The 16,458-nt window shown below is 39.5% G+C and overlaps 1 protein-coding gene across 1 annotated transcript in view; it reads right to left on the reverse strand.

Annotated features, from left to right (window-relative positions):
• LOC120534593 (centrosomal protein of 290 kDa-like) overlaps positions 1-16,458 on the reverse strand; it is a 155,850-nt gene that overhangs the window by 122,928 nt on the left and 16,464 nt on the right. The window contains exon 8 of the mRNA XM_039762182.1: positions 14,879-15,002. Coding sequence (XP_039618116.1) covers positions 14,879-15,002 — 124 coding nt within the window. The remainder of the gene's footprint in view (positions 1-14,878; positions 15,003-16,458) is intronic.

Genomic DNA, 16,458 nt, shown 5'->3' on the forward strand with positions numbered 1-16,458 from the left:
TATAGTGGAACAACATTTCAACTGACATTGGTTCTTCCCTTGCACTCAGCATTTCCTGGACAGATTTCAGTTCCCCACAACTCTTACTTGAGAAAAATTAGGGTCATAAAATGAAAGAACAGTGTGGATTGTAGGGGGCACTCATGAGAAGACATCATACCTAAATGAAGCCAAGCAAGCCAAAGTACATAAAAGAAAAGAGTCTATATGACCAAAATAATGAATTACACAAAGGTGCAATTAATTGGAGACAGTGCTATATAACTAAGTAAAGTAAAAGTAAGTAAAATTTATTTATAAAGTGCCTACTGCAGGAGGGGAAAACATTGAACCTAGAAATTCACTAGGTGTGCGAGATTAAACACATCTCCTTAAGTACTGTGACTTTTCCATTATCCTACTGTAGAGGATTTCTACTGTTAAATATGAGCGTGCATCAGAGTAATATTAATTATTTGAGGCATTTAACATAATCACAATAATCGTATTAGCTAATACAGTCATGCAAAGGTTTACAGTCGACTAACTTGAGGCCAGTTGTGTTTATGACTGTGGACCATAGGCACTGTATGCAGCACTGTCAAGGTGACACAGCAGGGATGTTAAATGCTGTGCTAGCATGTGAAGCTGCAGGGACGTTAAACGCTGAACTTCTGTGTGGTGTTCTCTTCATCATGTGTGGGAAGTTGAACATCCTTGTGTAGAGCTGCAGATGTATTGGTCACTTGGCTGTGTTCCTTCACTGAACTGATGCTGCAAAACAGTATTCCAAGCCCAGATTTCACCTTTGAGGCTCTCCCTCTACTGCTCCTTTGTAACATCTGTGCAATCTACTTCATCCTTTGCCTGTGCGGTCTTACCTCCAGTGCTACTTCACAATGCTCGCATGGAGTCAGTAGCAACTCAATCTGCCACACTTTTCTCCAGTTCCATGATCCGGCAAAGATCCATTGGTAACAGCACATGTAAGCCAATGGAATAGATGGAGAAGCGGTTATAATGCTACAGAGTTAGCCGTCTCTGTGATGTCTTCATTATTATTATTATTATTATTATTATTATACAGTGCATTTTAAGGTTTGCTTTGATCGGTACTGCTCCATGTGGCTAATTTTTATGCATTCAGGCCACAATTTCTTCCCTGAGACCAGCGTTTCTCAACCTTTATGGTCCCACAACCCAGTTTTGCCTTTTTAAATTTACTGATGATGCACTAGCAACAACTGCAAACTGCTCTCTTAGTGAAACAAGTGTAGCCAACAGTCCCCATTAATGAAACAAGTAACCCCACTGTGACTTATTCACAAACCAACGATGGCAACCAGCGTTCCACCAACAACAACCCTCTTAGTGGTTCAGAAACACTAGTGAAAGTTTGTTTACCTGTGACCCACAACAGACCCACAAAGCCTCAGTTACCATGACCTGTACACTTTGCAGCTGACATACGGCCAATTGGACATACGGTGGAACCTCGGGTCACGAACGTCTCGGACTATGTACAAATCGGGTTACGACCAAAAAGTTCGCCAAACTTTTGCATCTGTTCACGACCACACACGAACAAGCCATTTTCCCTTCCGGTTCGTACGCACCGATGATTTCCAGACGTGTTCAGTCTCTCCCTGTGCATTCCCTGTGCAGTGAGCGAGAGAGAGCGAGCGAGTGAGCAAGAGAGAGAGAGAAAGCGCGCGCGCGAGAGAGAGAGCACGAGAAGGCAGTTAAAGAATGCACCTATCTTGTTTTTAAAGAGACTACTTCGAGCATTGTTTTGATCTTGTTGTATTTAATGAAGACTTTTTTCTACTGGATTTTACCTCCACTTCACTACTGTTTTTATGGGATCATTTATTTATTGAAGGATTCTGAAAGCACTGCACTTTATTTAATTTGGACTTTGTTTTTGATTGTTGTTTTGTTGATTTTAATAAAAAGCACTTGGCACTTTTTGCACCATCCTATTGCTCCATTGTAGTGCCTCACTGTCATGCTCATCAGTAACATAACCGACAGTGACAGGTTTAAGGGCTCCTGGAAATAAGATGGGATCATGCAGCGAACCAGCATCTTCATAGACTTACCTCAAAGCTGTAATCTCCTCTCCACCCAGTTTCTCCTCACTTCCTTCATGCCAGAACTCGACTCATGTAAGGTTAGTTTTCTTGGTTGTCTATGGTTAGTTTTTGTATAAATTATAGACTTTTCAAATGTTCATTTTTTTCCCTGTGCTTAAAACTCATTAAAAAAGTGTTTACAGAGAGCGGTTCGTAAGGCTACAGCGTGAACTCTTGCAATGTTAGTTTTCTCTGTTCAAGGTTTTCTTAGTGTTATTCAATGTCTTTACATTTAGTTTACTATTACACTGTGCATTCTATGGTACAATTAACTATTTTTGTGCTTAAAAATCTTTTTTTTTTTTTTATTAATTTTATTACACTCTATACAAAATAATCACATTTTTACAAAGAGAAAAATTATGTTAAGAACAGATTGATCCCCACCCCTGAGAGAGAGAGCAAGCCAAACGGCGTTAAATTTAAGGCTTGTAAACATACCTAAATTAATAAATTCTCTATGCTTCATGAACTTATTTTAAAATATTACTGATTAGATCCTGCCATGTTTTGAAAAAAGTCTGTACGGATCCTCTAACTGAGTATTTGATTTTTTCCAATTTCAAATAATATAACACATCGGTTTCCTACTGACATAAAAGAGGAGAGTTTGGGTTCTTCCAGTTTATCAGAATAAGTCTGTGTGTCAAAAGTGTAGTGAATGCAATCACAATTTGTTTGTCTTTCTCCACTTTAAACCCCTCTGGAAGAACCCCAAACACAGCTGTTAATGGGTTAGGAGGGATTGTGAGTCCAAGGCTATCTGAAAGGTAATTAAAAATGTTTGTTTAAGTGTTTGCTAAAAAATCTTTAATAAAAATATATTTACATACAGCTTGTATGGTCCGGAACGGATTAATTGTATTTGCATACAATCCTATGGGGGAAATTACTTTGGGTTGCGACCAGAGTTTTGGAACAAATTACAGTCATGACCCGAGGTTCCACTGTACAACCAAATGGCTGGTCCCAAATGGAGCCATAAGTTGGCGGATGACTGTATAATGGAAGTAGAGGTTTACTCATCTATAGATAGTACAGAAATAGACTGTTAAAGACCATTTACATGTATACATGGCATTAACACTTTCCATGCCTCTCCCTGCTGTGTCTGCTCTGCATTTCTGCAAACCATGAAAAATGGCAGTCATTTTCAGCCAACACCATTACAGCCAAAGACACTCATGGGTCTGCTGAAACAATTCAATTTTAATGCTACCACCCGTTATAATGTCACTACTGCTCACTGTCTATCTGAAAATGAACAAGATACCCCTCATACCTGTGGTGAGTTAGTATACAATCGATCCACTGGTTTATTTATTGATGGGACTATGTTAGAGCCTTGCAATTTCTTCTCTTGTACCATACCAGAGACATGAATTTAACCTGCAGAAAGTACGCTGGACGGGGTTATTCCTTCAATATGACTAAGAACCCAAACATATGTTTTTTTTCTCTTGACTGAAAAGTTGCACATTTGCCAATTGGACTAAGCTCAACCTATTCACTTCTTGACTCATCAGTCATATGATTGGAAATGGGTACTATTATTATAAGTAACATTGCTGACTTCATTAAATAATAGGCATCAAAAGAATGGTGATTACTACACAAACCAGGTAAGCAATGACTTATTGAAATTATAAACAACAAGAAAAGCAATTCTGAAAACGTCCAAAAATAAATCAGAGAGAAAGAGTAAAAAGTCAAGATTCGTTGCAACTGTTTACACTTTTTTCATTGGTTAGTGCCACCATCTCACATCACTTTGGTTTGGTTTGGTTTCTATTTTTGAGTAGTTGGCACGTACTTTTGGTATTCACCCTCGTTTTCTCTATTGACTACAATGGTCCAAAAGCATTCTGGTGTCTATTCGGCTTAGCTGAACATACTTCACTGTTAATGAGAATTCACCCCCCATTAGGATGTTAAACACTTATAATCACATCCTAATGCACACAACCTATGAGAACCTCAGGTAGTGGGACATACAGTAAGTGGAAATTTAGGAGGCAAGGTGCTTCTTAAAAGCAAGTGAAATCCTGTCATAGGACTTAATGATACACAGTAACTAATAATTCTTATTCCTGTTTTATCTGTTGAATACTTTATTTTCTCCATATAATTTTTGTATATTAACCACTTCTTTTAGAAAAGTCAGGACTAGTTTTAATTAAGGTTTAACATTTGAAATACTATAATAAGAGTTTATATACTTTAAAGCAGCCCTTTTTAATTTAATGGGTCTTTGGGTAGTTGTATTCTCCACTTCAGTCCCTAATGTGGCTGCTGTTATAAGTGTAACATAAAATTCTCAAACACACTTAAAGTAATTCAAGGTTGGTGGATGCTGGCTGGAGTATATTTTAGGCAGTCCTTGTCATGGTCTGAATTGTATTGTACTTTTCTGCAATCATTCTTTGGCCTTTCAAAATAACCAAGGAATTGTTTTGGGCGTTTGGGAGGCCAAGGAACACATTTAGTTTATTTATTACATTAAAAAGTATATTCCTTTTTGTGGTGGGGCCATTTGTCTGTGATATATGGGCACCACCATTTTTTGAGTTGTTTGGTCTGGTTGCTAAGCAGTTGTTTGGCAATCACAGTTGGCAGAGAGTGATGCATGATGTCACCAGGTCACAGGTGTAAGGTCAGTGTTGGGCACTTTCTGGCTTGTCCAAGTTCATGGATACAACTAAGAAAGGACTAGCAGTCTCACTCGTGTTTCAATCATTCAGCCATTGTCTAACCCACCAAGTTCTGAACAGGGTTGCAGGAGTTGCTGGAGCCTATCCCAGCTAGCACATTGCATAAGGCAGGAACAAACCCTGGACAGAGCAACAGGCAACGACAGGGCAAACACACACACACCCCAACCACACTCTATGGTCAATTTAGTAACGACAATCTACTCAACCTGCATATGTTAGGACTATGGGGCAGAAACCAGACCATCCAGAGGAAACCCATGGAAACATAAGGAAAACATGGTCTCATTACTGGAAGGTAGCAGCACTACCACTTCACCACCGTGCTGCCCCGTGTCTGATTTTTGTAAATTAATTCTCTTGTTAATTAAGTACAACTCTCGTCTTACATTTGGCTATGGTCAGGTGAACATTTTTTAGTTATCAACTTCTCTGCTACATTTTTTGATTCACGTTTTTTGGTTTCACATTCTAGGCTTGTTTATTAAAATACTGTCTTCCTCATCCGATGAGAGAGATGGACGTTTGAAATGGAGCTCCGCTAGCAGCTGTGTTATTTTTCATATTATTTGCTTATTATCCTGAGATATCTTGTATTTATTCAACCCGAGAGGGACTGCTACAGTATATGTAAGCACATATAAACATGGCCAACAAGAAGGGGGGTCCGAAAGAATCGAAAACTAAAGCTACACCCAAGCTACGATCAGCAAGCCCAAGTTCAAGATACTGCCTTTCAGAGACAGACCTGGATCAGATGGGCGAAAGTACAGACTCCTCGGGACCACGGTCCACTACATCGTTGCCGGCTGAGAGTGAAAAGGGGAGTGAAGGTGCAACCGTGCGTGCAGATCGGGATAGCTCGCAGAGAAGATCAACTGAAAATGGAAAGGGCCTTGAAGTCCACGACTTCAATTACGCAATTACGCAAGCTGGGAGCAGTGGGGACACCGGCTTCAGCAGAGTCTGCTGCTTCATCTACGGTACAAGAAAGCACAATTGAAATGTCTAAACTGGAAGTGATGCTCGCTGAGCTCATGCAAGATATAAAGAAAAGCGAGAAGGCTAATGAGAAAGCAACGGCAAAGGCACATGAGAGACTGAAACAGGAATTGAAACAGAGAGATGAAACAGGCCAATGAATGGCTGCGTCAAGAGGTGCAACTTGAGATTCGACAGGTGCTGGGTAAAATTGAAGAGCGCATTCAGGAAAACTCGGTTAAACTGAGCACGCTTCCTGATCAATTGGAGGATCTCAAGGAGACATTCACGAATCGGATTGAAATGGCCGAACATTTAGCTGCCAGTGCCGAGGAAAAAGCAGTAAATGTCAGCTCCGAATGCAAAAAACTCGGAGAAAAACTTGGAGACAGACTGGCTGCTTTGGAAGATGGGAGTAGAAGGTATAATGTCAGAATTGAAGGTCTGCCTGAGAATCGAGAAAGTTCAAACCCTGTGAAATTCGGCGTTGAACTTTTTCTAAAATAATCGGGGAGGACTTTAAAGCAGAATCTGAGATAGCAGCGCTTACCGTGTACGCAGATCAAACACCGTTAGACCCCGACCAAGATCTTTTATAGTTCGTTTTGAACGATTATCATTTAAGCTAGAGGTGATAGCACTCCTCAGAAACAAGGAAGATATTATATATGAAAATAACCACATTCGTATCTTCCCTAACTTCTCTCCAGCAACAACTACTAAACGTGCAGCCTTCTACAACATTAAACAGCGGTTACGGCAAGCCAGCATCAAATACAGCCTCTTGTATCCGGCAAAACTGAAAGTGGAATGGCAGGGTCAATTCTATGTCTTCGCTAGCAAGGAAGAAGCAGAAAAGGAATTAAGAAAGCTGATCCCGGGACAATTCTGATACACAATAGTGAGTCATGGCGGTTAATGATAAAGCAAGGATTAACAATCTACTGTCTAATCAATTTGTTTTAAAATATGGGTTTTTATCAGCATATATTCTCATATATTCTCATTATTACTTAGTATTACTAGGGCGCTATCTGTTTATGTTTTATTGTGCTTAATTATTCTTTTTTCTCTTTTTTTTTCTCTTTTTCCTTTCTAATTATTTCATCTCTACCCTAAACGAGACTGTTCAATATCATACCCTTGGTTTATTGTTATTGCTATTACTGCATTAAGACTTGTTATGCTTATTCTAGACACATTTCCATAGACACCATCCCCCGGGTTTATTATCTGGGTGTATCATCTTAATGCACTAAAATTGCTGTAGACTATATATATATATTTTATATTTTAAGTGCAAAACTCTTTTTTTAAATTTTTTTTAAGACTATATTGATAATAGATATGCGAGACTTATCTAACTGTAAAATGATTTTGATAAATGTTTATGCACCTAATGTTAATGATAAGGAATTTATGCTAAATTTATTTGCATCCATTCCCAATATGAAAACTCATAAAGTTATAATGGCTGGGGACTTTAATTTTGTTTAAATCCACTTTTAGATAGGACTTCCTCCACAGGGGAAATGGCATCTAACACTGCAAAGATAATTACAAAGTTTATAACTGATCACAACTTATCAGATCCCTGGAGGTTTTTAAACCCAAATTCAAGAACATATTCTTTCTACTCACCAGTACATCATTGCTACTCAAGGATTGATTACTTCTTTATAGACAATAACTTCTTGCCTAAGATTAAATCTTGTAAATACGATGCTATTGTTATTTCGGACCATGCACCTGATGTTGGAGCTGAAATTACTAAGCCCCATACACTCACCCGCAGATGGCGCTCAACCGCTTCTATTAGCTGACGAGAATTGTACGAATTTATATCCAAACAAATCAAATTCTTTCTAGAGACAAATACATCCCCTGAGATCTCTGCAGGAATACTCTGGGAAACTCTTAAGGCCTTCTTAAGAGGACAGATTATCTCATATCTTTCCCACAGAAATAAATCCGAAGCCAAGAAAGTAGCAGAGATAAAAAGCGAAATTACTAAAATAGATGAAGAACATGCCAGACTACCAAGCGAGACTCTACATAGGAGGAGGCAGGCTCTACATTCAGAATTAAACCTCTTGACAACTAAAGAAACTGAACAACTAATTTACAAATCCAGACATCATTATTATGAACATGGAGAGAAAGCTAATAAGCTTTTAGCTCAACAAATTCACAAGCAAGAAGTGCAACGCAATCTCGTAATCACTAACACGAACGGAGATAAAATCATCGAACACAAAAATATAATGCACACTTTCAGAGACTACTATAAATCCCTATATACTACTGAGTTTAAAGAAGACAATATACAATCTAATGCATTTCTGGATACATTACAGATACCACAAATTGACGCTTTTAGTGTGGAGGAACTTGATAAACCTCTGTCATTATCAGAATTACTAGATGCTATAAAGTCACTCCAAGGTGGAAAAGCAGCAGGCCCTGATGGCTACCCTGCAGAGTTTTACAAGAAATTCTCCGCTCAGCTAGCTCCCTTCCTATTAGCAACATTTACAGAAGCCAGAGATAACCAATCTCTTCCACAAACCTTTCGCCAAGCACTAATCACTGTCTTTCCAAAACAAAATAAGGACTTATTACAATGTGCATCATACAGACCAATTTCACTTCTGAATAACGACGTTAAAATACTCTCTAAAATCATAGCTAGAAGGATGGAGAAAGTGCTCCCTCGTAATATCACAAGACCAAACTGGATTTATTAGGGGCCGACACTTATCTTCAAATCTTCGCCTGTTTAATGTAATATACTCACCAACTAAATCAAACACCCCAGAAATATTATTATCATTGGATGCAGAAAAAGCATTCGACATGATTGAATGGAAATACCTTTTTACTTACATTGGAGAAGTTTGGGTTTGGCCCAACATTTGTGCATGGATTAAATTACTGTATACTAACCCAGAAGCTTCAGTTTGCATCAATAACATTTGCTCAGACTACTTTAAACTAGAGCGTGGCACAAGACAAGGATGCCCTTGTCACTGCTGCTGTTTGCATTGCCATTGAACCACTGGCAATACATTGTCGAAATACTGATCAGATAAAGGGGATTAGCAGAGAAGGACTGGAACAGAAAATCTCATTATATGCAGATGACATGGTACTGTATATATCGGACCCAGAAAATTCTGTGCCTGCAGTCTTAGCAGCACTCACAGAATTTCAAAAGATCTCTGGTCTCAGAATTAATCTGAATAAAAGTGTACTCTTTCCAGTGAATTCTCAAGCATATAATATTAGATTAGACACCCTACCTTTTATCATTGCAGAACAGTTTAAATACCTCGGGGTAAACATCACAAGTAAACATAAAGCTCTTATCAACAAAATTTCGCCTGCATGGAAAAAATTAAACAAGACTTGCATAGATGGTCAACCCTTCATCTCACACTAGCTGGAAGAATTAACACTGTTAAGATGAATATTCTTCCTAAGCTCCTTTTTATTTCAAAACATCCCATTATACATTAATAAATCATTCTTTAAGCAATTAGATTCAACAATAACCTCATTTATTTGGAATTCAAAACATCCACGCATCAAAAGAGCGACCCTACAAAGACAAAAGGCAGAAGGCGGCATGGCTCTACCTAACTTCCAGTTTTATTACTGGGCAGCAAATATACAGGCGATAAGAACCTGGACACAAATAGAAGAACATACACAGGCAAGTAAAATCCTGCAGTACTTCTTTGTATTCCTTGCCTTGTGCTCCAATAAACACACGTTATCGGCAATACACTAATAACCCAATTGTGCTCCACTCACTTAGAATCTGGAACCAATGTAGAAAGCATTTTAAGACGGAGAAGCTTCTATCTGTGGCACCCTGCAAGAGAACCACCTCTTTCAACCTTCACAAACATATGCAGTTTTAATATCTGGAAAAATTTGGAATTAACTTGCTTAGAGATCTTTATATAGACAACGTCTTTGCATCCTATGAACAATTACATTCCAAATTTAACATTCCAGCTACACATTTCTTTCACTATCTTCAAATCAGGAACTTTGTTAAACAGAACCTTCCAGATTTTCCTCATCTTGCACCCTCATCCATGCTGGAAAAATATTGCTCAATTTCAAGGAGTTAGACTCCATCTCTACAATATATAAAATCATTTTACAATCCCTTCCTTTCAAAGATCCAAGAGGACACTGGGAAAAGATCTCTCAATTAATATATCAGAAAAGGAGTGGAAAGTAGCAATGCAGAGAATTCACTCAGCTCCATATGCAAAGCATACAATTATACAACTCAAAATTATATATCGAGCACATCTGTCTCGACTAAAACTCTCCAAAAGGTTTCCAGGACATGATCCAACCTGTGAACGTTGCAACCAAGACCCAGCCTCACTGGGTCACATGTTCTGGTCCTGCACCAAATTAACATTATTCTGGACCAAAATTTTTAATTACCTCTCAGACAGCCTTGGACTCACAATCCCTCCTAACCCATTAACAGCTGTGTTTGGGGTTCTTCCAGAGGGGCTTAAAGTGGAGAAGGACAAGCAAATTGTGATTGCATTCACTACACTGTTGGCACGCAGACTTATTCTGATAAACTGGAAGAACCCAAACTCTCCTCTTTAAGTCAGTGGGAAACTGATGTGTTATATTATTTGAAATTGGAAAAATCAAATACTCAGTTAGAGGATCTGTACAGACTTTTTCAAAACATGGCAGGATCTAATCAGTAATATTTTAAAATAAGTTCATAAAGCACAGAGAATTTATTAATTTAGGTATGTTTACAAGCCTTAAAATTGGCTTGCTCTCTCTCTCTCAGGGGTGGGGATCGATCTGTTCTTAATTCAATTTTTCTTTTTGTAAAAACTTGTTTGCTTTGTATGGATTGTAATAAAATTAATAAAAAATAAATAAATACTGCCTTCCTGGTATCAACCAGACACTATCTCCAGATTTCATTCTTTAAAAACTTTTGCTTCCAAGTGCAGTCAGTATAGAAAAATGCAGGTAAATGCCCTCACAGAACACCAGCTTGTTACAAGGCCAATCATACACATATCCACAGAGTACCAATTTGAAACCACCTATTCACCTAACAAGCACATCTTTGGGGATGCTGGGACAACTAGAGTACCTGGAGAAAACCTACACAAACACATGCAAACTCACGAACAATGACTGAGCACAAGATTCAGATTTGTGCTCTTATATCTTGTCTTACCAGGGCAACTAGCACATTTGCGTAGCATAACTCCCTACACACAATAACATGTGCAGAACTTCTCTGTTACTTGGATAATAATCTCCCAGGCACCACTACCTGCAGAGATGGTCAACCCATTTGGCAACACAGGCAACCGCCTAGGGCAATGTCATCTTTAGGGGTACTGTTTAGATAAATTAAGGGGCAAAATAACTTAATTATGTGCTCTGAATACCAATTGGAAAACCCTCCCTAGGTGCTCCAATCTCATGATTCTGTCAACTAGAAGGACTGTATCCTCCAACCCTGGAAGTCCCACAGGACTATCTGCATGCTCCAGAGGGGACAAGGGCGCCCTTCAATGATCTACACAACCAACTGTGTGCATAAAATCACCAAGGTGACCCAGCACCCAGGACACTTCGCAATGTTTCATTAGGCTAACTGTGCACTCCGATTACCAAGTGTTCCAACTCCTTCCCACCAAAGGTGCCAAACAACCTTCATTCAATACCTGTCGTACACAATTCTGATCAACCTTCATCTATTATAATTCCATAATTTTTATAGAGACTGATCCAAGAACCAAATGTAGACCGTTCTGACCCTGTAGAATGAATACTTCAAAATGTAATGATGTTTCAGTTTTCTTTCTTTTTGTTGGAGGGCCTGTAAAGAATAAAGTGTGCCTCACTAAGAATATTTGCTGATCTAATTCACTGGTTGTAAATTTGAAAAAAAGAGTGTTTTAGGCTGTAATTCCTGCACATAATGTGTGTTGGGGAGCACAAAATAAAGAGAAACCCTTTGCTCATCATAATGTCAAGGAAGCATACTGGAATCTAGTGGTCACCAGTGAAACATGCCATGGCAACTTCAGAGTGACAGGAATTCAAAGATTCTGTTGTAACCTTGAGCTGAGCAGTGGTTAGATAGGCCAGGTTTATACTTCTTGCGACGCAACACATGCTCCAGCGGACACTCCTGCTACGCAAGCATTTTACTGTTTATACTTGCGTGCATACTTTATGTAAATCTGGAAGAATCCACCAGGTGGCAGTGCGAGATATCATCACAGTGAGAACAGGTTTGGCTTCGCTGTGTTGTGAATTGCCTGGAACAGCCATTAAATTCCAATAACATCTCAGTAAAGGATGTTTAATGATTAAATCCATCAATCCAGGGATGTGTCCATTCTAGCAAGCATTGGGCACGAGGCAGAAACAATCCCTGGATGAGGCATCAGTTCATTGCAAGGTGAATACAAGCACTCACATACACTAGTGTCATTTTAGTGTCACCAAATTTGCATATCTTTGGAGCACACTGTGGAAATCCAGCAGGAAAACATGCAAACTCCAGACAGAGAATACCAGAAACGTGACTCCCTGCGAGACAGCAGTGCTGCCACTCCGCCACCGTGTCACGCTCATGTGTGTAATTATTAACAGTATTCATTATTTAAATGAAATTAATGATTTATCTGTAAAATGTAACATACATACTTTAATGCATTTCAACATGAAGGTGATATCAAGTATAAATCTAAGGATTCTAAATGTGCAGAGAGTTGGAATATTATACATTTAATGTGTTCTGTATGTGGTGATCTATTGCTGTTCGCAACTGCTGCTTGCCCAGAGGGGACTGGGTGGTCTTATGGTCTGGAATCCCTACAGATTTTATTTTTTTCTCCAGTCGTCTGGATTTTTTTGTTTTTTCTGTCCACCCTGGCCATTGGACCTTACTCTTATTCTATGTTAATTAATGTTGACTTATTTTATTTTCTTATTGTGTCTTATTTTTCTATTCTTCATTATGTAAAGCACTTTGAGCTACTTTTTGTATGAAAATGTGCTATATAAATAAATGTTGTTGTTGTTGTTGCTGTCAGGACAGGAGGAAGCCCCAGGAAAAAAAAGACAGCACAAAAGATGGTATGTGAGACTTTTAAAATGTATTGTGTTACTACGACAGGAATATGCGACCCTTGAATATAAAAGCACTACGAATGCATCTGTATGTTGGCATTTTGCTTCACCACATTGAACCATTAATCTAACATCGAAACCTGCACATCGATCCCGTAGGATCCGCGTAGCAACGTTTTGTCACATGTAGACAGTAAACAGACTCTCACATTACGTACTTTTATCACACTGTGCCCCCCGACTTTCTGCTGGTACTGCAACTCGCACACGCGTTGCGTGGACCTGCTCAGAGGAAGCGTCAAATGAATGTTGCCGAGGCAGCCATGATGCGTACGCATTCTGAGCTTGAAGTATAAATGAGCCCTTAGTGTTGCAGCTGCTTTAAAGCACCCAGAGAGAGTTCGATCCTGCCTTGTGCTACTGGGACAGGAGTCAGCTGTTCTTTACAGCCTTGAATTGAATCAAGCAAGCTTGAGAATGTTATGTTATGAAATGGATGGTGGATAATGTCATCTTCCACCAAATGAGAATCTGCAAGTTTCTGTAAGTGGGCATATATATATAAAGTAATCCCTCGCTATATCACACTTCGACTTTCGCGGCTTCACTCTATCGCGGATTTTAAATGTAAGCATATCTAAATATATATCACAGATTTTTCGCTGGTTCACGGATTTCTGCGGACAATGGGTCTTTTAATTTATAGTACATGCTTCCTCAGTTTGATTGCCCAGTTGATTTCATACAAGGGACGCTATTGGCGGATGGCTTAGAAGCTACCCAATCAGAGCATGTATTACGTATTAAATAAAACTCCTCAATGCTATAAGATATGCTTCCCGCGCGGTGATTGATTGTTTGCTTGTCTCTGCCTCTATCTCACCCTCTCTGACATTCTCTGCGCCTGACGGAGGGGCTGTGAGCAGAGGTGCTGTTTGCACAGAAGCTGTTTGCCTAGTAGATATGGACGCTCCTCTAAGAAATGTCTTTATCGCGGTACTTCCAAAAGCACACTTATTGATTTTTTGATGGTTTGCTTTAATCTCGCGCTCCTCTCTCTCTCTCTCTGACGTTCTCTGCGCCTGACGGAGGAGATGTGAGCAGAGGGGCTGTTTGCACAGAGGATGTTTGCTTAGAAGATACTGACGCTCCTCTAAAAAAAGCTGCTTTATTGCGGTGCTTTGGAATACTTAAAAGCACACGTATTGATTTTGTGATTGTTTGCTTTTCTTTGCGAGCGCTCGCTCTCTCTCTCCCTCTGAAATTCTCTGCTCCTGAAGAGAAGATCTATTTGCATTCTTTTAATTGTGAGAAAGAACTGTCATCTCTGTCTTGTCATGGAGCACAGTTTAAACTTTTGACTAAAGGGTGTTATTTCATGTCTAGAGGGCTCTAATAACGTTAACAGTGTGGGAGAGTTTATAAGGGCTTTAAATATATAAAAATAACTATAAAAACATATGGTTTCTACTTCGCGGGTTTTCATCTATCGCGGGGGGTTCTGGAACGCAACCCCCGCGATCGAGGAGGGATTACTGTATATCTCAGTAACCATCTATAACCTTGGCCACAGGACTTGAAAACAGGCCACATCCTTCACTGAGAAATCCAAGAAGATCATTTTTCTGTTGATGAGACAAGCAATAGGTACCACTGGCATCAGGTAAGGACTATGAATCAAGCACACCAAATTGCAGCAACCACATGAAAAATAAAACAACTAAATCTTGGTAACTAAACGGTTAAAACATCACATTAAAATTAAAGAGTTCATACAATGTAATGAAAATATAACCACAATAACTAAAAAGGCAGTAACACAAATATTTTGATCCAACTAGTATTTTTAGGTAATGCGTGTAACTAAAATATGTCACCCTTTAATCAGAATCCCTCTGGTTGCAGTGGAAACTGTACCTGCATCTGTCTGAAGTTGTTTTTGGAGCTCTTCAATAATTAACGTATTCTTCTCCATGTCGTGTGTGCACTGCTCTAATTTATTGCTCAACATCTTTATCTGGCCGTCTCGTTTTTGCAATTCCTGTGTTAAAAAGATAAATAAAAACTCAACAATTGGGATGTCAGAAAAGGCAAATCAGAGGAAATTAAACAGAGGGATTTCCAAAAATAAAAAATGAAGTCCTGCATAACCTATGAGCATTATTTCTGTATTAAAAATCAAAATAAAAAGCACACCAACATTTAGTCCTCTTTTTAAAAAATACATTTTGATAACACATTTTTCACTACCTCTGTTTGAATTTGTTTATGCATAGCATATAAAAAAGGTAATAAATGTAAACCATGAGCATAAAATGTTTGATAGCACACCCTACATAATAAGAAATAAAAAAGAGATGTACATAAATGTTGTCACCTATGACTGCATGGGGGAGAGCTTAAGGGCTCGGGTGACAGTAATAACTCGCCAGACCAGGGGTTGGTACTGAGGTTTAATGCCATTTCTCTTCCTCCCTCTGCAGAACAGAAGCCTAACCGCCACTCCAGTGCTGACGTCACTTCCATTGTCTGCCCTCCTGGACCCTCCCCTTCCTGTTGAAGACCTATATAACAAAGAGGGCCACTACCCTACTTCAGTCTGTTTTGAACTCATGTCTGGAAAGACATGCTGAAAATTATTATACAGTGTTCACCCAGACGCTTTGTCGTGTCTCCACTTTTACTTTTTTATCTTGGACTACTCTATCCAGGCGGGCCTGTACACTGGTACTGCGAGTGTTGTGCAGAATGGAGGCAGAACCTCTGTTTTTAACCCAGTTGATTCTGGGGTTCGTCAGCGGTGTGTTCTTGCTTCTACTCTGTTCAGTTCTTGTATGGATTGGGTGTTGGGCAGGGTCATGGGGGCCAATGGCTGTGGGACATCTATTGGTGAAGAAAGATTCATGATCTTGAGTTTGCTGATGGATGCTGTGATGTTTGCAGAGTCAAATGGAGGCTCTCGAGAGACTGAGCGTTCTGGATAAAATCTAAGATCCGAGCCTTTAATGACCTTTTGGGCACAGCTATAAGCAGTGTGTCTGTCAACAGAGAGAATGCCAGCCACATTGACGGGTTTACTTATCTCGGCAGTGACATTCATGTCTCTGGTGACTCTTCCTGTGAAGTCAGTAGACGGATTGGGAGAGCATGGGGGTTCATGAGGTCACTGGAAAGGGGTGTGTGGCGCTCCCGATATCTATGCAAAAGGATGAAGGTCCAAGTCTTTAGAGTCCTGGGGCTCCTTGTCTTGCTATATGGTTGCGAGAGATGGACGCTATCCAGTGACCTGACTGGACTCCTTTGGTACTGTGTCTCTTCGGAGAAACCTTAGGAACCGCTAATTTGACTTTGTGTTGACTTGACTTGACTTTGTTCTGAATGAGGCAGATTACCTGCATTGTGAGGGAGCATTAGTTACAGCACTACGACCATGTGGCGCAATTTCCTGAGGTTGATCCAGCTCAAAGGAGCCTCATTGTTGAGGACCCGAGTAGCTG

Source organism: Polypterus senegalus, chromosome 8 (genome assembly GCF_016835505.1).
Source record: "Polypterus senegalus isolate Bchr_013 chromosome 8, ASM1683550v1, whole genome shotgun sequence".
Taxonomy (NCBI): Eukaryota; Metazoa; Chordata; class Cladistia; order Polypteriformes; family Polypteridae; genus Polypterus; species Polypterus senegalus.